The 22,534-nt window shown below is 43.4% G+C and overlaps 3 protein-coding genes across 4 annotated transcripts; 2 read left to right on the top strand and 1 right to left on the bottom strand.

Annotated features, from left to right (window-relative positions):
* The first annotated feature begins 731 nt into the window (after nucleotides 1–731).
* Nucleotides 732–2,190, top strand: LOC147255474 (P2Y purinoceptor 1). The gene has a single exon (XM_086212545.1). It carries the CDS (start codon nucleotides 803–805, stop codon nucleotides 1,766–1,768), a length of 966 nt encoding a protein of 321 aa, XP_086068671.1. The 5' UTR covers nucleotides 732–802; the 3' UTR covers nucleotides 1,769–2,190.
* Nucleotides 2,191–4,470: 2,280 nt separating this feature from the next.
* Nucleotides 4,471–13,666, bottom strand: LOC147255473 (UDP-glucuronosyltransferase 1-2-like). The gene is made up of 2 exons (XM_086213224.1): nucleotides 13,598–13,666; nucleotides 4,471–6,166 (listed from the first exon to the last, which is right to left on the bottom strand). The coding sequence occupies exon 2, from the start codon at nucleotides 6,162–6,164 to the stop codon at nucleotides 4,554–4,556; it is 1,611 nt and encodes a 536-aa protein (XP_086069350.1). The 5' UTR covers nucleotides 6,165–6,166; nucleotides 13,598–13,666; the 3' UTR covers nucleotides 4,471–4,553.
* Nucleotides 10,503–22,525, top strand: pfkfb1 (6-phosphofructo-2-kinase/fructose-2,6-biphosphatase 1). Of its 2 annotated transcripts, none has more exons than XM_086213226.1 (14): nucleotides 10,503–10,576; nucleotides 15,077–15,202; nucleotides 15,332–15,428; nucleotides 15,554–15,620; nucleotides 17,664–17,738; nucleotides 18,066–18,122; nucleotides 18,209–18,330; nucleotides 18,437–18,644; nucleotides 19,374–19,520; nucleotides 19,602–19,706; nucleotides 21,038–21,167; nucleotides 21,257–21,319; nucleotides 21,403–21,467; nucleotides 21,681–22,525. In XM_086213226.1, exons 1-14 carry the CDS (start codon nucleotides 10,525–10,527, stop codon nucleotides 21,738–21,740), a joined length of 1,374 nt encoding a protein of 457 aa, XP_086069352.1. In that variant the 5' UTR covers nucleotides 10,503–10,524; the 3' UTR covers nucleotides 21,741–22,525. The 2 variants fall into 2 exon arrangements, with proteins under 2 accessions (XP_086069352.1, XP_086069351.1); XM_086213225.1 differs by lacking the exon at nucleotides 10,503–10,576 and adding an exon at nucleotides 13,363–13,543.
* Nucleotides 22,526–22,534: the final 9 nt, after the last annotated feature.

Below are 22,534 nucleotides of genomic sequence, written 5' to 3'. Positions count from 1 at the left end.
ATGTTCATATGTGTGTGAAACTGTTCAAATGACATGTATTTACCATAGAATTGTACATGTATTTATGGATACTGATGTTTTTCCATCATTCATGTTTTCCTGAAGTACACAACATACTTGAGTTCAGTCTCCATAGTTTTCATGAAAACACACACAAAAAAAAAAAGAAGCTATTTCTTTAGTTTTAGAAAACAGGGAGAAAGACCAGAGTCTCTGACAGAGCAGACCAATTTAAATATTATAAGAAGAAAAATTATGATTTGGAATAAAAGGGATTTAGGTAGTTGAGGAATTGCAGGGCATTGTGAGGGTGTCTCATTTCCAGGGCATGATCCTAAAAACACTCCCAGCTGAAATCACTGTTCAGAAAAGCTTAATGCTGTGTTTTCTTTTCTGCAATCCACCACCAGAGGGAGACTCTCACCTTTCCTCTGTGTGAGAGAAGAACTGCTGGTGCTGTGCGTCCAACCACACACTTTCATGAACACCAGGCTCCTGTGAGTTTAAAACTTAAATATGAGAAGACATTTACTCTACACTACAAAGCCTCATTTAGGGCACACGTGTATTTGTGAGTGCATTTTCTCCTGAATTGAGAGACCACATCCGCCGTGCTGAATCCCCCAGCTGACGCAAAAGTGAAGTGTGTTTTTTTTTAATGTGCCGCATCAACAACCCCAATTCTGCATTTGAGGTGGTGTGGATTCACACGACACTCTCCTTAGACAACAGCAGGGGGCATTATTTTTGCTTGGCTTTGTTTTCTGCCCTCTTGTAATCTGCGTTACTCTCAGAGGACAAAATGAATAACACGTCTTGCTTTAAGGTCAGTTTAATCTACGAACGCAGATTTCTCCCTTCTGTGTATATCTTGGTGTTCATCATTGGTCTGGCAGCTAATGGATGCGGGCTGAATTTTTTGGTGCACAACTGGAAGAAACTTGGCAACATCAATGTTTTTATCCTCAACCTTGGACTTTCAGATATTTTATATCTGCTCACTCTGCCATTTTTTGTGGTTTACTACTTCATGAACAGCAGATGGATCTTTGGAGATGTGTTCTGCAAGACAGCAAGATTTTGCTTCAATTTGAATTTATACGGAAGTATTGGATTTCTCACTTGTATAAGCGTGTACAGGTACCTGGCCATTGTCCATCCAGTTAGGGTGAAGGGGAGAATAACTGTCACTCACTCCGTGATCATCTCAGTTATAGTCTGGCTGTTCGTGGGAGTGCAAAGTCTTCCAGAGATGCACTTTGTCAAAACATCCCCAAACAGGTCCAGGTCCTGCTACCACACCACCCATAAGAGGTATCTTGAGGATTACCAAAAATACAGCCTGGTATCGACACTGCTTGGGTTTTGCATTCCATTCGTCATCACGGTGGCCTGCTACGGACAAATGATTGTCATCCTCTACCGCAAAAACACCATCGACAAGGCGCTGAAACACAAAAGTTTGATGTTGCTGTTCATCTTGATTGTTCTCTTCTCCGTTTGTTACATTCCTCATCATGTATTTAAGAACCTCAACCTCTGGGCAAGAGTGCTGTCCAGAGACAAAGTTTGCCTGAGTTGGTTTAATGCCGTCTACATTGCTAATCAGATAAGTCGTGGCCTTGTGTGTCTCAATAGCGCTCTCAACCCTCTGGTTTACCTTCTCAGACACGAAAACATCTGTGCTCAGATCAGACAGCTGCTTCACCAAGCCTCTCAGTCGATCTCCGGCTTTATTGGTGTGGCGCAAACTGCAGAGGAAAGTTAACGTCTCAGTCTGGTTCTTAAGGTAGACGGCTTGTAGCTTTCACTCTCTAAAAGTGAACTGTAAAATAGGAGTTCTGCGTGTTTGTTATCGTACACGTGCCACAGGAAGAGACTGGATGGGTTTTCGCCACACATCTCAGCACATCAAGATATCCTGTCCCCGCCACTGGCTCACTCCTCACAGCGCTCAAGTTGTGGTTAAAATCGCTTCTATCTTGCAGTATGATGAGCTACATTTCAAAGCCTGTTTTTCAAACATTTTCTTGATCAGTACTGCTTAAAAAAAAAAAAATGCAAAGTTACAGAGTAACTGAGAAATATGTTAAAGAATGAAAGCTCAAATGCAGCAAAAGCTGATTATTGCTTAGTTTGGTGTGAGCATTAACATACTGTATACGCTGTGAAACTGTGCCTTATTAAAAGCATTCCAATAAACCTGAACATTCACCTGACCGTTATTTTCTTGTTCCGCCGGGTATTTTGAGATCTGGTTGAGATATAGAATTGTATTATTTACAATTTGGCAGAGAGTCAGAATGTGGGAAATAAGATCAAACATCAGGAAACACGGGACTTAAGCCGTATTTTTCAAATTTTCCATGGTCGAGTGTGGGAATGTAATCCCAGGTTAAGTTGCTCCAACAGCTGGACTGCAAAGAGACTCTTTAAAATGACTCTTATTCTTATTCTTGGAAAATAATTATGTGCATCCGTGAATGCGTGTAAGAATTTTCCTGTTTTTGTGTGTGTTTAGCTTTGATATGGTTCATATTAAATCCTTTAATGTGAAAAGAGTGTTCCTTCACAGTGAGATTGTGGTTCGGCCCTGCGGGACTGCAGTCAGAGGGGAGAACATGCCTTCTCTTTTCTTGGTAGTGCTGGGAATTTCAGAAACAACATGGCAGTTTAATCATTTCCTTCCTGTATTTCGAGTTTGTTATTCATATCTCGTGTTTGTTGTGGGTTGATGGTAGGAATGCTGCCTGTAAAAGAGTGGCATTGGGACACCTGGCTTTCTTATGTAGCTGCACGGGTTTATACTCCAGAAACTGAGTGTATATCAGATATACTGAATCAGTCTGGTAATTGAAGCCAGTACACATTAACTTTAAACCTGCATCTTTTATTTTGGAAAGAACAAAGTAATAAATAGCTGTCCTAAATGCTTTATCATGATTTGTTTTATAATTCAGTCATTGGGTTTAGGGGCAAGAACATGGTTTTTCAATACCCACTTTGTTTGTCTTCATGGTGGAGCTTCATCATTTTTTGCAGGATGAAAGCAGAGTGAGCCAACACCTTAACCAGAACAAGCTGATGAATCATTTCTGTTTCTCATGTCCTCTTGGGGGGACATAATCTTGGCCACAGACGTGACCTGATCCATGTGGTCTCAACATTCAGACAGTCACATGTAGCATTGTGCCAGTGCAGGAAATTTTAGCAGTTAATTTCTGAAAAGCTTTTCCCTCAAAAGTGACCAGTAGCTTTGTAAATTACCAAAGGACCAACGACACCCTCTTTGGATTTTAAGCTGCTGCTTGTAAATAAATGATATATCTTGATTTTATAGGGTTGAATTTGCGGCTTACCCACCTTGATAGCTCACTGGCTGTAAGTTAAGGCTGCACCTAAGTTAGCCTGCTAACCGGGTTTGTTGACATAATTGCTTGTCTTTATCTGTGCCTCTAATGTCCTTTAACTCAGCAGCAAAAGTGCATGTAAAAGCAGAAAAGCTTAAAGTCTATACGGTTTTTGACATTACGACAGCTAGCAACAAGAACAAAATATTAGATTGTTTGTGTGAAGCAATTTTTTCAGAAACAATCTATGTGGTTGTTAACAGTACGGATACTTTCAAGGATCCAGAATTAGTTGTCTGGTATTCCTGAAGATGTTCTTTTCCCCCTTGTGTAACTTCTTGGTGATTCCAGAATGCAGTTCTGCAGTTTCCATCCATCCATTTTCTACCTCTTCTTCTGTTAAGGGTAGTGGGGGGTGGAGCCTATCCCAGCAGACTTCAGGTGAGAGGCGGGGTTCACCCTGGACGGGTCACCAGTCCATGGCAGGGCCAACACATAGAGACAGACAACCATTGGCTCTCCCAGCCACGCCTACGGTCAATTTAGAGTCTGGATTAACCTGGTCCCCTCTTGATGTCTTTGGACTGTGGAGGAAGCTGGAGTACCAGAGAGAACCGGGAGAACAGGGAGAACATGCAGGCTCCACACAGAAAGATCCAGCCGGGACTCGAACCTGCTGTGAGGCGACAGTGCTGACCACTGCACGGTGCCCAAAAATGATATATTAGCAAAACTTTTTAAATTCATTTCTTTCCGTTTGATTTGATTTTCCTTTATAACCTGGTAACCATTTTGATCGGAGACAAATCAGCTGAAACGAGCTGCTACTATTTTTGAAGCTGCTGAGCCAATGATTTCTAGTTATTTGAAATTGAATGTCCAAATGGCTCAAAATATCTCATCACCTAGGGTGGAATGAGACATAATTAAGTAGGTAAGTTGCACAATACAAAGAAAGATCAAAACAGCAGAAAAGGGAGAAAAAACATGACATTTTAAAGCCATTTCTTTTGTGCTTTCACCACAAGTGAAATTTGCGAAAACCCCAAAAAGACATTTCTAATGACTCGATTAGAATGATATGTCCTTCTAATATTCCTGCATTTCTCCATGTGGCTATTTCCCTTGAGAATATACTTTAATACTTACCTTTCATAAATGATTTTTATCAACTCTCTGAATCACGAGTCATCAAGGACTTATCTACTCACTCTTGGACTTAAATTTAGACTTCTTCCTTCTTATCAGATACTGACAGAGACATTTACACAAAATCAAAATGAACATTATGTTTAGCAAACCAAATGCAACAATGACAGCTATTACATCGAGACAGTGATATGCATACCATGGCAACTTATATGAGTCAGTGCGCAGATGTGCTGCACCCCGATGCCTCATGACGTACTCTGTCCAGAAAACTGCACTGTCAATGGGTTTTATTGGTTTATCGTGATGAAGTTTTGATAGTTTGAGCATGTTCTCTTTGTAAGGCTTTGCTGGGTCTAAAATATTCCTCAAAGCTATCGTCAGAGATTCCACATCAAGTGCCGTTACTTGAACAACCTCAGCTACACCCCGGGCCTTCATACGCACCATGTTGTCGTACTGGTCAAAGATGAGAGGCATGCCTAAAATGGGAATGCCGTGGTAGATGGCCTCATAAATGCCGTTGGTGCCCCCGTGGGTGACAAAAACCTTAGTTTTGGGGTGACCAAGAACATCATTTTGAGGCAGCCACTTAACTATCATGGTGTTGTTTTCCAACGTCGCTGGTCTTTCCCCAACGTGTCTCCACAAGACTTTCTGGGGAAGGTTGGCAAATGCCGAGGCGATGGTCTCCGTTAACTCAGGGCCGAGGTCGCTAAGCAGGGTTCCCAGAGTCATGACAACCACACCGTGTTCACCGGAACTCTGCATAAATCCCTCTAAATCTGATGGAAGTGGCTTGGAAGGTTTACCCTGAAACCCTCCGATGTAGACGACATTGGGCATGGTGGGGCGAGGGAACTCAAAGGTGAAGTCAACCCGCATGAGCCAGAGATCAGCTCCCTGGATGAGGGACATGATGTTGACGTCAGGTCCGAAATAACGATCACACACGCCCTGGTAAGGCGGATTTGAGACATAGTGGTACATGTAAACCAATATGCCGTGATAGATTATATTGTTCATTCTTTGAAAAAAGTCCATTTTATCTGAGTAACTGGAGAATAATTGAGGGACGAAGGACAAAGGACTGGGAGCAATGGCGAAATGTGCTTCCCCATTGAAGAGCCAGCGTACATTGAAAACTAAGGGAAGCTGTAGATAGTGTCCCAGTATCACCCCAGCCGGAAACGCTGGGTCAGTCAGACACAGATCGTATCCTGTTTCCACCAGCTCCTTAATTAGCGTCTTATTCTCAAAGATGCTGGTGATCAGCGTTGCCACAACTTGCTGGTTCTCCCCAATCATGCTGAACAGGTTCCTATAAAAGCTGATAAACGCCCATAGTGAGCCAGCATGGCGTTGGATCTCGATTGACCTCTGCAAGAAAGAGGTCATAAAAGTTTGGCTCTCTATGTTCTGGGTCTGCTCCTGGGCGATGGTGATGGAGGTGTAGTGGGGGGAGAATTCTGAAACGTACCAGCTGGTGGAGGAGCGCAGCACCGTGATTTGATGTCCTCGAGAATGAAGTGCCTCCACCAGAATTTTCATGTTAAGCCAGTGGCTTCCGTCGACGGGGTAAACCAGAATCTTTCCGCCATCATTAATGGAGGGTAGAGATCCTGAAAAGACCAGGATGAACGCCAGAGCTGGATGTGACCACATCACTGTAGAGGAGACACAGAACTTAATGGCAAGCTCATGTAACTGGACGTCAAGAGCATTTTTTTTCTGTGCCTCTAATAGAGAAGGTGAGGAGAAAATCCACAGACAACAACAACAACAACAACAAAAGTAGCATCCTACAAAGTTACAGTGACTGCAGTGAAAGTGTCCATCTTTGTCATACTGCTTTTTTTTTTAACTGAAACACTGCAATATTTTTCGATGAGTGTAAAATTATTCTGTCACTGTCCTGTCTACACATTTTAGTTTTCGACCTTTTAAATTCCCCAGCTTCATCCATGGGCCCAGTAAAAAAGGTATTAAACTAAACGCCCAAAACATTTTGTGTATTAATGCGTGTGGTTTTGCCTTAAAAATCAGGCTTTGTAGAATCGATGTGCTTCATGGTACTTCTATCAAATTTGGTGCAGTTACAGTCAAGGACTTTGTAATGGATTCAGTGGTATTTCTGTGGGTAGGATCATTGCTATCAAGGTTGTATCTGCTGCCAAATCTGGAAGACAAAAGACAGACAATAGATAGATACAGAAGACAGTTTCAACCTCAGTGCTCCATTGGTTCTCCCACCTGTTTCTTGTTGTATCATTGGTGTTCAAGGTTTAGTTTGTTTTTCTATTACAGTCAGTGGCTCCCATCCATCAGTGCTTTCGCTTCCCTTCGTTCGCCCACCTGTTTCCTGTTCTGTCATTACTGTTCATATTTCAGTTTGTTTCTCTGTTTCATTCACTGTTGGATTGTCCTTCCCTTCTGAGTTACTTTGTTTCGAGGTTAGCTTTTCTTATTCTATAGTTTGACAAGGGGCGGCACGGCGGAGCAGTGGTCAGCACCGTCGCCTCACAGCAAGAAGGTTCTGGGTTTGAGCCCTGGCTTGAGCACAGGGTCTCTCTGTGTGGAGTCTGCATGTTCTCCCTGTTCCTGTGTGGGTTCTATCTGGTACTCCAGCTTCCTCCACAGTCCAAAGACATCAAGAGGGACCAGGTTAATCCAGACTCTAAATTGACCGTAGGCGTGGCTGGGAGAGCCAATGGTTGTCTGTCTATGTGTGTTGGCCCTGCCATGGACTGACAAAGATGGTTTCTCTATCCTGACGTGGATGGCTTCTTTAACTCTTTAACAGTTGAAAGAGGAGTTAAAGAAGCCATCCACGTCAGGATAGAGAAACCATCTTTGAACAGAGGAGGTGGACTGCGACATTTCCTTTCACCTATTTACAACCAAGTCCTTTCAAAACTTCCCCAAAGAGCTCAGCTGAAAGACCCATGTGGAACGGCTGATGCCAGCACAGCCCATTAGCATCTGAGTGGTCGGTGAAACTCCCTAACGACCACCCCTGAAACTCCCTGACACCGCACAACGACTGTCGTTTGGGGAGGCCAGGTGAGTCTCGGGAGGGTCGTTTCCGCCACAATAGCACTGACCACTCCCACATAGGTTTATAAGCTGGAGTTTCCACACTCTTCACTAGAACTGAAGAAGCCTCTCGGATGACAGGTGAAACGTCTTCAAGATAAACTTACGTCCAGTTGACCAGATTTTACTTCGCTTCGATCTACGATGACCTGGATGAATGAGAACCTACACAGACGGCAATGATTGTCTGAGACAGCTGCAGATTGTAGATGCTTGGGAAACTATTGCACAATCAAAATTTGGCGAAATTGGTTTGTTCAGGGAGCTTTTGTGCCTTACAGCAGTACGATGATAACAAAGAGCAGCTTTAACCTCCAAACAAGCCGACAGCAAACATGGTTTTGACTTTGCGTTTACCGCAACAAAAATCATAAGAATACATTTAATACACAGCCACAAAACCACACGTAACATGCGTATTAATAAGCAGAGGTAAGAAGTGATAAGAACAAGAAATGTTTTTAAAATACAACATTGCCATTGACCCATGCTAGGGAGGAGGAGGATGTTTCAGAACTTAATGTCTGTCAGGTAGACGAATTAAAATCCTCCAATTTTCATGTGCAGCTGTGGCTGATTTGTAGTGGCGTTGCATAAGAGCTGATTGGGAAGTTTTGCCTTTACATGACACATCTGGCATCCCGGCTGTCTAGTTGGGTGTATTTTTTATCTTAAACGTAACCTCCAGAATGCTGTGAAACGTATGCACTCTCAACATGTGCAGCAGGCAAAAGATGGTAATTTCATACCTGATCCTGTCATTCCCAATATGGCCTTGAGCACCTTTTCTTCTCATATACATTTTACCATAAACATACCTTGTTCTCATGTCAAATTCTGGGTTTTTTTTTTCTCCAAAAACTTCACCCTCCTCCGTGCATCGTCATCATTTTAGCCTGTTGTCTTATTATAGTTTTGAAGTGTACACACTGCATCGCTTCATGTTCAAATGAGACCTGTAATGTCATGCAATTTTGCCTGATCGCTGACTGAGGTGTAGTTTTACTTTTTACCTCTAAACAATGCAAAAACCTCACTGTGCAAAAAAAGGTTCGAACCTGAGCACCTGAGCAGCACCGCATTATGAAAACAGATCCTCACCTCAGGTCTTCTCAGCCCCAGACTTGCTCTTCCAAAACCAAAAGAGTCCAGTCTGAGTTTATCATGCAGCGGTCCTGCTTGTTGAAATGTGAGTGAATATGTAACAGCATTCCTGGAATGAAGTAGTTAAGTCTACTGCCTGTTGATCCAAGCCCCCCGCCCCTCAAACCCCCATTCTGATTTTTTTTTTCCAACTGCTTTGCCTCTCTGTGCAAACATCTGCATGTCATTCTAAAACTTTCAGGAAGCAGAATTTCAGGGAAATAATAAAGCGGATTCTCTCACACTGATAATGAATGAATCAATGTTTTTATTCGGCGAAGTAAAGACGTATAGGACCCATTTGTTATGATTTGAAAAATTATTATCATTAATTATGTCACCTTATGTCTATAGATGACCTTTGAGTCGGAGTATGTCAGCTTGTGCGCAAGCGTCGCTTCAACTCAGCCACTGATTAACATCTGGCACATCAGCTTTTCTTCTCCTGGGTGCTGTTTTGCTTGCTGAATACTAAAGCTGACGGACTTGTCTCCAGGAGTCCCATGACACATGGGGGGGGGGGGGGGGCAAACTGGAAGACAGTCTGTCAGATAGGATCAATGGTACTGCAATCAGTGAGTCTTAATGGCATGTTTGTCTATTTATACATCAGCACTGATTTAACGTATTACACTGCTCACAGGAGAGATGCATGTTAAGGTCACAGAGCAGTGTGAAGTCTGTCTCCACGCTCGTTCTGTTGAGTTTGACAATAATCAAAGCCTGGGAACGTGGGGGGCATTATTGGCTCCTGCTGAAACACCCAGAACTCTACCCATTGTGACAAATGTTGGCACCTTGAATTCAGGAACAACCTTGACTCCTTCCACCGAGTCTTCGTGTTCTCTCACCTGTGGCTGCCCCTGGAAGAGGACCACCGCTACTGCTACCATTCGTTTTAGTATTTTTAGTGTTGTATTTGTCCTTGCATTCAACAGGAGAAGACAGGAGAGGGATTTTTTTTTATATATGAAAATGCTCCCCTGTCATGTTCCAGATTTCGTTCCTATGGCACAAGGGATAAATTAATAATTAATACAGGAGCACACACTTCACCAGCCTGTCATGTGTGCCCTGTGTGGCCAGACCAAGAAAAGCAGAGGAGTCTCAAGTCCATGTCTCAATGTTTGGCTCGAGTTCAAGTCCTGAATGACAAGCTGGGCAGAGAGACACGCTCATGGATCTGAGTCAATATGCTTGAGCCTAAAGAACGTTTCCATCACAAATTGAGAGCTTACATGTCCTCTCCTAATCAGTATCTCTCCCTTCATTTATGTGATCCATGTTTAGTTTAACCCACCATACATGCACTCCCCTGACATTAATAATTTGGTAGTACACAAATGCAGTCGTGCATCACTGCAAAGTCATGCTTGGTCCTCGGTTTTTGATTTCACACCCTCGTATCCATTTCACAGCAGCACGCTCCCTTCCCTGCACATCAAGTGATTCGGGTTCACGTCTCCATGTGCAACAACAATCACTTTCTCAGTGACCTTTGCACTTGTTTTGACGCACCCTCGGAGTGTCGATTCTCCCTCGCCATGTGTGTACGTTGTGAACTCTAGCCCTGGCAAACATTAAAGGACAAACCCAGTCTGCTGCTATCGTATGTCCATGGGTCATGAAACGACGGGGCTCGGATGGGTGGGAGCTGGGGGGGTGTTGAGAATACTTTGGCACTGGGGTTTAGTTTCTTTAAAAAGAGCATCAGTTATTTTGCCCCTGGCCTCATCATCCAAAAAGTGTCGACGGTCTGTAGCTGCTCACTGAAGCGTGGAACAGAATGGAGCTTCCTCAGCTGGAACCTATGAGGCTTCGCAGGTGTGGCAGTGCAGGTGAGGTCACAAGTAAATAATACATCAAGTAACCCTTGCAGTATTTTCTACTAATGTGGATGTATATGAGTGTAATACAGAGTAAAAGTAGACCATGTGCTGACATTTGACACCACCTTACCTTGTTGACTGAGCAACTCCACAACTAGATGGCTTTTATATGTGGTGCAGTAGAGGCTTGTTCATGAATGAACTTTTCCTTTTCTCTTTAAACTGGAACAAAATATGACCTGTAAAAAAAGAAAAACTCAAAAAAAAAACTACATTTTGCGCTGAGTTCTATCTTTAAAGTCCAGCTGGAACGGCATTTCCAGAGGGTCCAGCTGCTGTATCGTGATTTATTTCTGAGCGAAACAGGATTAAAGGGTGGCAAATAATATTGTGATGATTCTGAGTGGAAGGTTGAAAAGAGGGTGTGTCCAGAGAGTGTCATAACATAAGGCGAGGGAGACTCCCACTTGATAGCAGCAGGGAGAGAGATGGAGCCCAGTCTGTGCTCCATGGAGATTCTGAAGCTGTTACAGTTGGACCTCTGGTCAGCATGAATAAATCTGAGCCAGGAGGATGTGACGCATCACTCTGGGGAAAGACAACAGCGTCTGAGGATGAAAGCAATCAAAGAAATTCAGACCTGCCATTTTTTTCTAGCTAGCTAACCAATGTAGCTTTTAGCTCATGCTGATAGATGCTGATCATTGATTGACGCATAGATGTTCCGAAATTATTGTTGGAAATTGTTTAGTATTGGATTTTGATTTAAAAAAAAAAATCTAAAGTTCTGTTAAACAAGAGAATAATGTTCAAGGATTCGTACTGAACTGAACTTATTAATGATAGGGGGGGGGGGGAATCACTTTTAGATGGCGCTTTTCTAAATATGCAAAACTGCTTTACATTTATCAAAGAGCAAAGCAAACTAATCAAATCAAAATAAGGTGAAATTTCAAAAGATTAAAAATAGGAGAGAACAACAGATCGACTTTCAATCATACTGTATTTAAGTCGCTTTCTGCATTCAGTTTAGTTGATGTGCACAATTTACCTTTCACTTACCGTAACTGTATCAAATACATCATGTATAGATAATGATAATGCACATGAAACAGGAAACTGAGGCAGCCGCCGCTCTGTTAAGTACTTCCGTTGAGCAACTGATTGAGGCTTTGAAAAAGAAGTCTCCAGAAGTCATTTTACCATCTGACGTCCTCTGTTTCAAGCTGTCAGAATCTGTGACATGAAGGTGTGAGTGGGCATGATAGACTGACATATTGCAACATGATAAAGACGATGATGTTTGATTTGTGGGCTTGCTGGAAACACAGAGAGCGCCACAGTGTATGAGTTCCTGCTCTTGAATTCAGGAAACGCCAGCCACATATTCTCATCTTAAAGCAAATGAGATGGGACCACTAAATAAATAAATGAATAAACAAACATCAATCCTGAAACAGAAGACCTGGTATCCAAGTCTTCTCTATCCAACCGTATGTTCAGCAATCAACTTTAAACTTGAAATAAACACTTGGATTTTTAGATATTTGAGATGTTGCAAGCGGTCTGTTTCCATTTGCTTCAAGATGAGGCGTTTCCTAAATTCTGAGACCAGCGAGAAGTCACTGAGTGTTCATGATGGCAAAATACACTTTTAGGTATGAAGTGTTACTTGATAGCAACCGGCCGAGGAGGGTTGACTCTCCTTCACCAGTCCACCGCACATGAAGCTACAGCAGGAAACCACAACAACAGTTTTATACGATAAATTGCTCCACGGCTATCAGCAACATTTGAATAATTTTGTTATGAGGTTTTTTTGTGTTACAATTGAAAAAAAAATTCTATGTGAGAAACTACATGTGCAGCAACACTTTTGACTTTTGATACTCGTGTATTCACTGATAATATCACTACATCTTCACAAATCCAGTAATTCTCTACAGTGACATGAAGTATTTCCAGGTTCCAAACCCCAAAATGAAGGTGCCAGAGACTCTAAAAACCCTGAAGGTGGTTACAGCAAAAAAATACTCTTCTCACCTGCACCCATAGTATTAACTAATAATATCAACAGAATGTTTTAAACAAAGTTACATTTATTTAGCATGGAACTCCAATTTCTATCTTTTTTTACATTGCTATTTCTTGCTGCAACCCCTGCTTTAACTGAACACCTACTTGCATGTAGAGTAAATTACTACAGCCTCTAGACAAACCAGAATCTAAATTATGCACTTGAGATCATGGACAAGATATAAGAAACACCTCACAGTTTTGACAGTCCAATAGCACCACAATACGGTGGCCAAATAACACAATATTTTTTATTTTATTTGTTCAGCTACGATTCAGTACTTCCTGAAGTCACTTCCTGAATTAGCCCAGGCTCAGGGTGAAGTTTAAAACTGCCCTCTAGTGACAAGAAAGGTTAAGTACAACTTCTTGTAGTGTGCAAAACAAGCTTGTGTGGTACTGAGTGTGCTCATTTGGATTCATGAGAGGTTTCCCTCCTCTGCCGTGACTTTGTTTCTGGGGTTGTGACCGAGGAACCAGCTGTGTCACCACAACAGATGTACATGACGGAGGATTGGGATGCTCCCTGCTGTCTGACATTACCACAGAGATGTTGGCAGATCCTCTCAGGGCTTTTAAATCTGTAAACAGACGGAGAGGCAGACAAGCAGGATGGCCTCCGTTCAGCCACCCCCCCCCCCCTCCCCTCCTGCCTACCAAGTACTTCTCCTTAGCAACCGTCAGCTGACCTGCAGCAGGTCGAATTCAGTGAGCACACACATGCACACAGATTGAGCTGCATGCCTCAGTTGATTACTCCTCCGCCCGCCGCCGCCACCAGCCCCGGCCTCATGGCTCTCACCATTAACACGTCGGCAGAGCAGAGGAAACTCACACAGACCCCCCTGCTCAAGATCTGGGTACCATGGATGGGCTACAACCTGAACCGCCGGAGGGGATGTAAGTGCAGTAAACCCACCCCAGCTTGAACAGAAGAGGACTAGGATGCATTACCTGTTCTTATACAAGCAGTCGCGTTAGCTTCATGCGCATCTTACTGGATCTGCAGTCTGGGTCCCTCTAATCCTCCTCAGACCTGTTGGGGGATGCAGGTAGGCAGGCAGCAGTCTGAGCGAGACAGAGGAGTCACTCATGGGATGCCAGCCAGCATGAACCACGCCAGGTCTGAGTTGGCGCTCTACTCAGTGTCTGATGTCGTCCTTTGAGCTTTTTTTGCAGATTCGGCATACTCCATTCATAATCGAAGAGCCTAGAGGCTGACTCACTCCCTGCCGTACACAGGGGCCATACGGGTACTTTGGGGATGCAAACTGGAAGCCAGTTAAACATTACTGGAAGATCTGCAGTGCTGGGTTTTTGTCAGCCATATTGCAACAGAACACTGTCCCACTCTGGCTGTTTCGAAAATGTGATTAAATGAGAGTAAGAAGCATCTGTTCAGTATTTTCTTGTGTGAACTATTCATGGTTCTGTGTCTTTGCTGTTGGTCGGAGTTGGAATGTTTTCTGTGTCAGGTTGTCCAGCCAAAGACAGGCTGGCAGTTAAGCTGTGTGAGTCTCTGCACTGGTTTGGAAACATTTGAGCTGCATCATCGGTCTCTTATTCTGTCCTAATGAAGATTACTGGGACACACACACACACACACACACACACACACACACACACACACACACACACACACACACACACACAAACATGCCACATGTCCAACTTCAGTGAGTTGTGTGAGATGCTAGATTGAGTTGGAGCATTCTAACATGTTTCTGTTTCTATGGAGTTACTTTTGTATCTTTATCTTCCAAACGTAACAGGTTTGCAATCAAAAATATCAACACTGAGTGAAATAAATTTGCATTTGAATAAATAATCCTAACACTTAATTTGGATTTAAGATTGTTCTTTGTGGAAAAAACAAAAAAAAAACAAAAAGATGAACGTGAATCCAAAGTTTTGTAAGTGCTTTCACTGTGGGAGCGAGTCACCTGGTGTCGAATTGAGGAAAAGGAGACGCCGCAGAGGTGAAGTGCCCTCTCGTGGATGTAACATCTGTGCTGTGGGAGGTCACGGTTACATCCTTTGAAATGCAGATGTTTATTTTTCATTCATGAAGGGTGGCTAAATGAGCCTGAATCAGAGTAACAGCTTGGCTTGAGCTTGAAGCTTTTGGACCTGCGAATAAACCGTTTGGATTCCATGAATACTTTTCTAAGGATCATTTTGACTTGTTAAAAAAAAAAAAAAAACATTAAAAAAAAAATTCTTATTATTGCAGTGTCAACAGTTTTGTTCTCTAATTATTTGTTGGCTTGGAAAGCTGCTCTGTTTGATTGCACAATAAAGATAGAGAAATGATTCCATATATTTTTGAATGTTGTGTCACACGTCATGAATCAGACCAGCAACAATAAAGATATTCAAATGACTGTGACAATCTTCCATAACTATTACCTTCTCATTTGGTCTCCACCTCAGCTGCAGTGCCACAGTTCTGCAACTCCCCGACAATGATTGTGATGGTGGGATTACCTGCCAGAGGGAAGACCTTCATCTCCAAGAAGCTCACACGATACCTGAATTGGATCGGAGTTCCTACAAAAAGTTAGTGTCCGTGTGAATCCTGATCATTTACATTGTGGAATGGACTTGGAACTGAATGTTTTTAAGTGATGTACTCAGCATCCTGTGGGGTTTGTTCTTGCCAACCGCAACATTTTTCATTCCCACTAGCCTTTAACGTCGGCCAGTACCGCAGGCAGGCTGTGAAGACCTACAAGAACTTTGAGTTCTTTAAGCCAGACAATGAGGAGGCCATGAGAATCCGCAAGTAAGAGCTTAGAAAAGTCACTCGCTGATGTCAGTCCTCCTTATCTTTGTCATATCACATTGATCCCTACCTCATTTTTTACAGTTGTTGCTCCTTTGCCCACATGAGTGTAACTTCTCTCTCAGGGCCTGTGCAGCAGCCGCCCTCAAAGACGTAGCCGTCTACTTCACAAAGGAACAGGGACAAGTTGCTGTAAGTACCAGGACACCTGCAGGTACAACAACAACGCAGTCGTGAATTAGTTATTTGGTTTTGTTTCAGCCGGCTTTCAACGTATCAAATGACCTTCTGTAATGTAAGAGGTTTTGCTCGATGTGATGAACCGACAGAGAATTCTCAATGCCACTGCTTGACTGATCAGAGCTTTGAGGTGTTTGTTGTTTAGCTGTCTACTCTCTCAGTCTTTTGATTGACTCTCACTGCCTTAATTGTATTTTATTATTTGCAGCAAGCAGCTGTTTTCAGAGGAAAAAGCTCTAAAACTCTCCTCTGGTAAACATATGGAAGCATTTAGCTGCTTAAGAGCCAGATATTTCCCTCAGGAGCTGATAGAGATCAAAAATAAATTCAAAAGAGACTGAATATTGGACTTTCATTCAACAGGTAGACAGAAAACTAACTCCAAACCCCAAAAGCACTCAGAGAGCACATACCTCTGGCAGGGTGAACTTTCAGCCCCTGGCACGTTCCTGCTCGGGCCCTATTTAAAGCCACGGGCAGCGATGAGAGAGGCTCATGTTGGTGTGTGGCTGTTCTATAGAGTGAGAGGGAGGTGAAAGCTGATAATATCTGGATATTGCATGGAGGAATTGACTGTGCACACTGTGGTGAAAATATGACACCCTGCAACCTCTGGTGACGCCAGACAGACAAACGTGTGTGGCTGTACGTCACGGGAAGACAATACTGCACTACTGATGATGTTTGTTGCTTCAGGCGTACTTTCTTTCACCACAAGGTAGCACTAGTACCTAAACTGAACTGGTGGATTTCCTCAGACCTTGAACAAAGTGGTATTGCAAGACCCTCACAAGTGAAAATCTCTCTGGCAAAAACCCATTTCCATATACGTAAGAGAAGAAAGTGTTCTCCATCCATCTTTTAAACGACTAAAAGGGAGAGGTGAGTAATTGAAACATTCAGTTTTGAAATCGCTGCCGAGGGACTCGGTGCTCACACAAGCTCAGCTCACTCGCAGGGATCTGGAAGGCACGTGGTGTTTTGTTATTGGACTCATGTGCTGGCGAGAATTTGCAGTAACATCATGGTCAAGCATGAGGTCAAAAATCAATGATCGCCATTGTGATTGTATGTAATGAAGGGAGAAGCCGTGATCAGGATGGACGACAACAACAAAAAAAAAACACAAACAGTTGCTACAACACCAAAGTGTGTGTGTGTGGTGTGGTTGTGGTTGTAGAGATAGTTGAGAAGTGTGTCTCAGGGTTGCAGCTCGATATTTTGCGAGTTATTGGGTTTTGCTGGCCTCGTCAGACTGTGACCTCGAACGGGAGCTGGGTAGTTCACAGCGATATGAGAGTCAACATGTCCAAGTCAGAGGCCGCACCGTGGTTCTCTGCAGACAACAGTGGAGGACTTCCTCCAGGTTCAGAGTAAAATGCTGCTTCAAGAACATACATGTAAGTATCTCATGGTCTTTTTCAGGGTTGGGGGTGAGCAGGTCAAGAGGGACCTGAGCTGGAAGGCTAAACTATCAATTTACCAAGTGGCCAACATCCGTTTCTTTCTGTGAGATAGCAGGATGAGGATGTCAGGGAGCTCTGAGTAAAGCTGCTCCTCCCTGACACTAAGCGGAGTCAGCGGAGGTGGCATCTGACCAGGAATCCTGCCAAGTGCTTGGAGGCGATCTGGGCACATTCAAGTGGGAGAAGGGGTGGACCCAGAACATCCTGGAGGGTTTATATAGCTCATCTGGCCTTGGAATGACTCGGGGGTTGAGTGCATGACTGGCCAGCTTTCCTCAGACTGCTGCTACTGGGACCGGATTCTGGTTACAAGTCAGAATCTGCAGGGATGAATGTATAAAATATAATGTGACATCATATTATAATGTTTAAAATAGAGCATGTTGACATTCAATATAATACATTGAATTCACAACTTTTACGTTTCCCCCAGTAATGATGCCAGTTAAGACTAATGTGTTTGTGTATATTTGAGGGTTTTTGCAGAACTGTAAACATGTAGCATGTGTCCCGTCCATCTGTCTCGCAGGTATTTGATGCCACCAACACCACCAGGGAGAGAAGAGCCGTCATCAATAGCTTTGCCAAGGAGAAAGGCTACAAGGCGAGTGCAAGTCTTGAAGTTAACTAAAAGTAATATTTGCAAAATAAAAATTGGAAGAAACACACCTGTCTAATTCATTGCAGCATTAGATGAGAGGAAATAGATAGGAAACTCAAATCTGTCCTTTAGTGATGAAGCTCTTGAAAAACATCTCACTGCAGCGTGCAGGCCAGCTGTTTTACCCCCATTTCACATATCTATGATGAGCAAACTCAAATAACTCAAATCTCTCAGTATGAAAGCATGGACGTTGCAACTGAAACACACAAAAACAAACATTTCTCCCATTAATGTAACAAATGGAACTTCTTTGACCTTTGCATGCAGGTGTTCTTTGTGGAATCCATCTGTTATGACCCAGAAATTATTGCAGAGAATATCAAGGTGAGAAATACTTCCGTATGATTTCTTTTGAATGCTCGCAGTGTCTAAGATGTTGGGGTCTGAGTTAAACTGACTGTCCTTTGCAGCAAGTTAAATTTGGGAGTCCAGATTACGTGGATCGGGACATCGATGAAGCCATGGAGGACTTTGTCCAGCGTATTGAGTGTTACAAGGCCAGCTACATGCCCATCGACGATGAGAGGGACAGGTACTGACCCACAGTGCTTTCATTCCTCTGAGGTTAAAAAAAACAACAGAAAACAGATTCTCTCATTGCAGACCAATTCTCTTCCCCCACTGCTAATTTCTCACAGGAATCTCTCCTACATCAAGATCTTTGAAGTGGGTAAAAGATACCTGGTGAACCGGGTCCAGGATCACATCCAGAGCAGAATCGTCTACTACCTCATGAACATCCACGTCACTCCCAGATCCATCTACCTGAGTCGCCACGGAGAGAGCGAGCTCAATCTTTTAGGACGCATTGGTGGGGATTCGGGCTTGTCCCCCCGAGGACTTAAAGTGAGCAGACCACACAAATAGTGTTGTGAAGAATTGTCTGTCAGTAAAAAGCCCTTTATTTATCATTCTGCTCGATAATATTTTCATCTAAATGTGCCTTAATTGTCGAGGTAAAAGTAAATTGCAGCTGATTGCTTGCCGTTGGGGGATATTACACAGACAGACATTAGATAGACGGATATTAGATAGACATTGAAGCATTGATTGGTTGGCTAGTCGAAGTAGAACAAGTTTTATTTTATGTAGCGTTTGGTAGTGTAATTTAATAGTTCACACGACCTAAAACAGAGGGCCCTCCAAAGATTCACACCACAAACTTGATCCTGAGATGTTCAATAAGGGTAGGATCCACAAAAATCAAACTGAACCTGTGTCAGAGGTAGACGCGTGCGCCTGGCCTGATATGTGCTGCTGTCACCGGGTTTTCTCGTCACTTTATGAATAAGATAGCAAAACTGTACTCTAAACAGTTTTCATAACTTAATTTTTGCTTTAATCTGTGCAAAATATGAACAAGAATGTACCGGTAGTCTAAATGTCACTTCAAACGGGGACGATTTCTTACTTTCTGTTCTTATTTTTCTCATTAATTTACAAAGAAAACATGTCTGCTCCTTGTATGGCTGGCATGGCTGCAACTGTGACTAAACCTCCTTCCCAGAGCAACATGCAGAACCAACCACTCAAATAATCCATGTTTTAAGATAAAATGCCACCCATTGTTCCCAGTATGCCAGTGCTTTAGGGACCTTCATCAGGAGTCAAAAAATCAAGGACCTGAAGGTGTGGACGAGCCACATGAAGAGGACCATCCAGACTGCAGAGGCTCTTGGGGTCCAGTATGAGCAGTGGAAGGCTCTCAATGAGATAGACGCTGTAAGTTCCACTGTTGGATGCATTACGGGTTGTATCTTTGGGAGTAAATATCAGAAAACGTTGCTTTTTTTTTCCACAAAGGGCGTGTGTGAGGAGTTAACCTACGAGGAGATCCAGGAGAATTTCCCAGAGGAGTTTGCACTGAGAGACCAGGACAAGTATCGCTACCGTTACCCCAAGGGTGAGGTAAGCAGTCCACTGAATGTACAGTTTGTGTCATTCCTCGACTATTTACTCAGTCAGGAAGTGTTGATTTTTGATTGAACACTTACACACACACACACACACACACACACACACACACACACACACACACACACACACACACACACACACACATTCACGTCTGAAAACTTGCAGCTCAAACAATACGTGACTACAACTACGAAGCTTCACTTGGTCACATTTGAGGTTCAGCATTATTGGATGCAGAATCACCTTGACTCTGGTGGGTGTTCCACCCGAACAATAAGATATCTGAAGGTGGAACGTACAAATCTGGTATTAGCAGTTCCTTCGGTTCAGTTTAAAGGAACTATACAACTGCTTGGGAAATACACTGATAGTGCATCCTCCAAGAGCCATACAGGAGGCCAGACAACCTTCGCTTCTCTGTCAGCATGCATGAAAAGTACATCCATCCATCCATTTTCTTCCATTTATCCTGTTAAGGGTGGCGGGGGGTGGAGCCTATCCCAGCAGCCTTGGGGCAAGAAGCAGGGTTCACCCTGGACAGGTCACCAGTCCATGGCAGGGCCAACACACATAAACAGACAACCATTGGCTCTCCCAGCCACACCTACGGTCAATTTAGAGTATCAATCAGCCTCGTCCCCTCTTGATGTCTTTGGACTGTGGGAGGAAGCTGGAGTACCAGAGAGAACCCACGCAGGCACAGGGAGAACATGCAGACTCCACACAGAAGGATCCCGTGCTCCAGCCAGGACTTGAACCCAGAACCTTCTTGCTGTGGGGCAACAGTGCTGACCGCTGCACCGCCGTGCCGCCCGCATGAAAAGTCCAATTTTAAAATAAATTCATTGTGAAATCCTTTAATATTGATAGAGATTTTAAGTGATTTTAGCATCAGATGGCAGGATCTACTTTCCTGACTGGGTTCAGAACTTTAGTACAGCAGCCCATAACTTTGATGGACGACGACAAGAGCAGCTGCTACTCATCATCATAGTCTTTGTGAGGGAGGATGAAGAGGTCTTTGAAACTGAATAGGCAAGATGGAGGTGTGCTAATTCATTCCTTCACTACCATTTATTGTGCTAAACTGTTTCCAGTTGTTATGCTAAGCTAAGCTAACTGCCTCCATGCTCCAGCCCCATATTTAGGCAACCAAGCAGTAACAAATACTGATTGTCTCATCTAACTTTGCAAATAAGCAAACCTGCCTGCTGGCTGTTATGCCTGGCGTACAATTCACCAGGTAACCTGAGCAGGGACACACTGGGAAGAGTCCAGTAGAGTAACTGGAGAATGCTGCCTTTGTTCCCTCTCTTGGCCAGTCTTATGAAGACCTCGCCCATCGTCTAGAACCGGTCATCATGGAGCTGGAGAGGCAGGAGAATGTCCTGGTCATCTGCCACCAGGCTATCATGCGCTGCCTGTTGGCGTACTTTCTAGACAAACCTGCAGGTAGGGAGAACTGGGATGGAGGACACGTCGTAAGAACCCGTGATGTTGTTTCAGTCCTCCTAACGCTCTCTTATCTCCTCCTTCTGAAGATGAGCTGCCTTATCTGAGATGCCCCCTTCACACGGTGCTCAAACTCACACCAATAGCCTACGGTGGGACATTTACAGCATCACAAATGCTCATTATACAATCCCTCCAACCTTCTGTGACCGTTTCTTTTCCTCCTCCGTCGTAGGCTGTAAACTTGAGTCGTTCTTCCTCAACATCGAGGCTGTTAACACTCACAGAGAGAAGCCAATAGTAAGTTTTCACACGCACACACTTGTGATAATCATATGCCACTCAGCTTTTCCAAACATCAACCTAATAGAGGCTTGCATACATTTGTCGGCAGTCTGTCATTTAATTTGCTTGTTCTAAAAAGAGAAATATACGGATGAGTGGACTGATTTGATTTCTTACTTTGGAAGGATGCTGAATATTTAAACCGTGTTTATGGCTCTGTCGCTACAGAATGTCGACGTCAACAGAAACCCAGAAGACGCCCTTCAGACTGTCCCTGACCACGTCTAAATGTTCTTCTGGGGAATCAAGTTGGCACCATGAAGATTATCAGTCATCCGGTCCTGATTATCCAAGGAGGGTTGACTCGTGGCACATTTGTGAAGCAAATATCGTCAACCAGTTTAACCATTTCAACCAGTTGCACTATAACCCTCCTTGGATGTTTCTGTAAAAGCTTCACTAAATCATGGACAGGAACTCGAGCCAGCCGGGAGAGAGGCTGCTTCCAGGCTGCTTCCAGGCTGCTTCCAGGCTGCTTCCAGGCTGCAACGGTGAAGACATGAGGAGTTCGGCAGCTTCCATGTGGTGTGAAAACATCCCCACTGCAGCTCAGAAGCTGGTTGCTGGTTGTGTCTTAGATCTGACCGGGATATAGTTTGTTAATTGTTTACAATGTGGTTTGTATTGTTTACGAATAATTCAGAGGGAGAAAAAAAGTTTTGCATTCAAAGGAGAATCCTAACATGTACGTCATTACAACCGGAGTCTTTGTGCGTACAGATAAGAATGAGTGTTGTTGATCCTGGATTGTTGAGGGTAAGAATCAGCACCAAGGACAGCACCCAAACAAACAAAACATGTTGTTGTAGATTTTACTGGCTGTCACATTTCTAAAGCAGATACGATGCCAACACTCAGGAGGGACTGAATCAGATAAAAACAAATGGAAAATAAAACTTCACGAGCAAAAGAGGTCCAGCACGTCTTCGCTCAGAAAATAAATTCATATTTTATGTGGTTTGTTTTCGACTCGGTGGTTGTGTTGTGATAAATCAAGATCAGGAAGAAGATGTTTTAAAGAT

This window comes from Aulostomus chinensis, chromosome 9 (assembly GCF_037954235.1).
Source record: "Aulostomus chinensis isolate RoL2024-O1b breed Wild chromosome 9, RoL_Achi_v1.0, whole genome shotgun sequence".
Classification (NCBI taxonomy): domain Eukaryota; kingdom Metazoa; phylum Chordata; class Actinopteri; order Syngnathiformes; family Aulostomidae; genus Aulostomus; species Aulostomus chinensis.
Note: the sequence above shows the minus strand (reverse complement) of the source record. Positions and strands in the feature narration are given on the sequence as shown.

Excerpts from the sequence above, each read along its gene's own strand:
- LOC147255474 (XM_086212545.1), top strand. The coding sequence starts at position 803 with ATGAATAACACGTCTTGCTTTAAGGTCAGTTTAATCTACGAACGCAGA.
- LOC147255473 (XM_086213224.1), bottom strand. The coding sequence starts at position 6,164 with ATGTGGTCACATCCAGCTCTGGCGTTCATCCTGGTCTTTTCAGGATCT.
- pfkfb1 (XM_086213225.1), top strand. The coding sequence starts at position 13,384 with ATGCCTCAGTTGATTACTCCTCCGCCCGCCGCCGCCACCAGCCCCGGC. Across the intron at positions 18,645-19,373 it reads TGTCCCCCCGAGGACTTAAA|TATGCCAGTGCTTTAGGGAC; the intron begins GTGAGCAGACCA and ends CATTGTTCCCAG. Across the intron at positions 19,521-19,601 it reads CTCTCAATGAGATAGACGCT|GGCGTGTGTGAGGAGTTAAC; the intron begins GTAAGTTCCACT and ends TTTTCCACAAAG.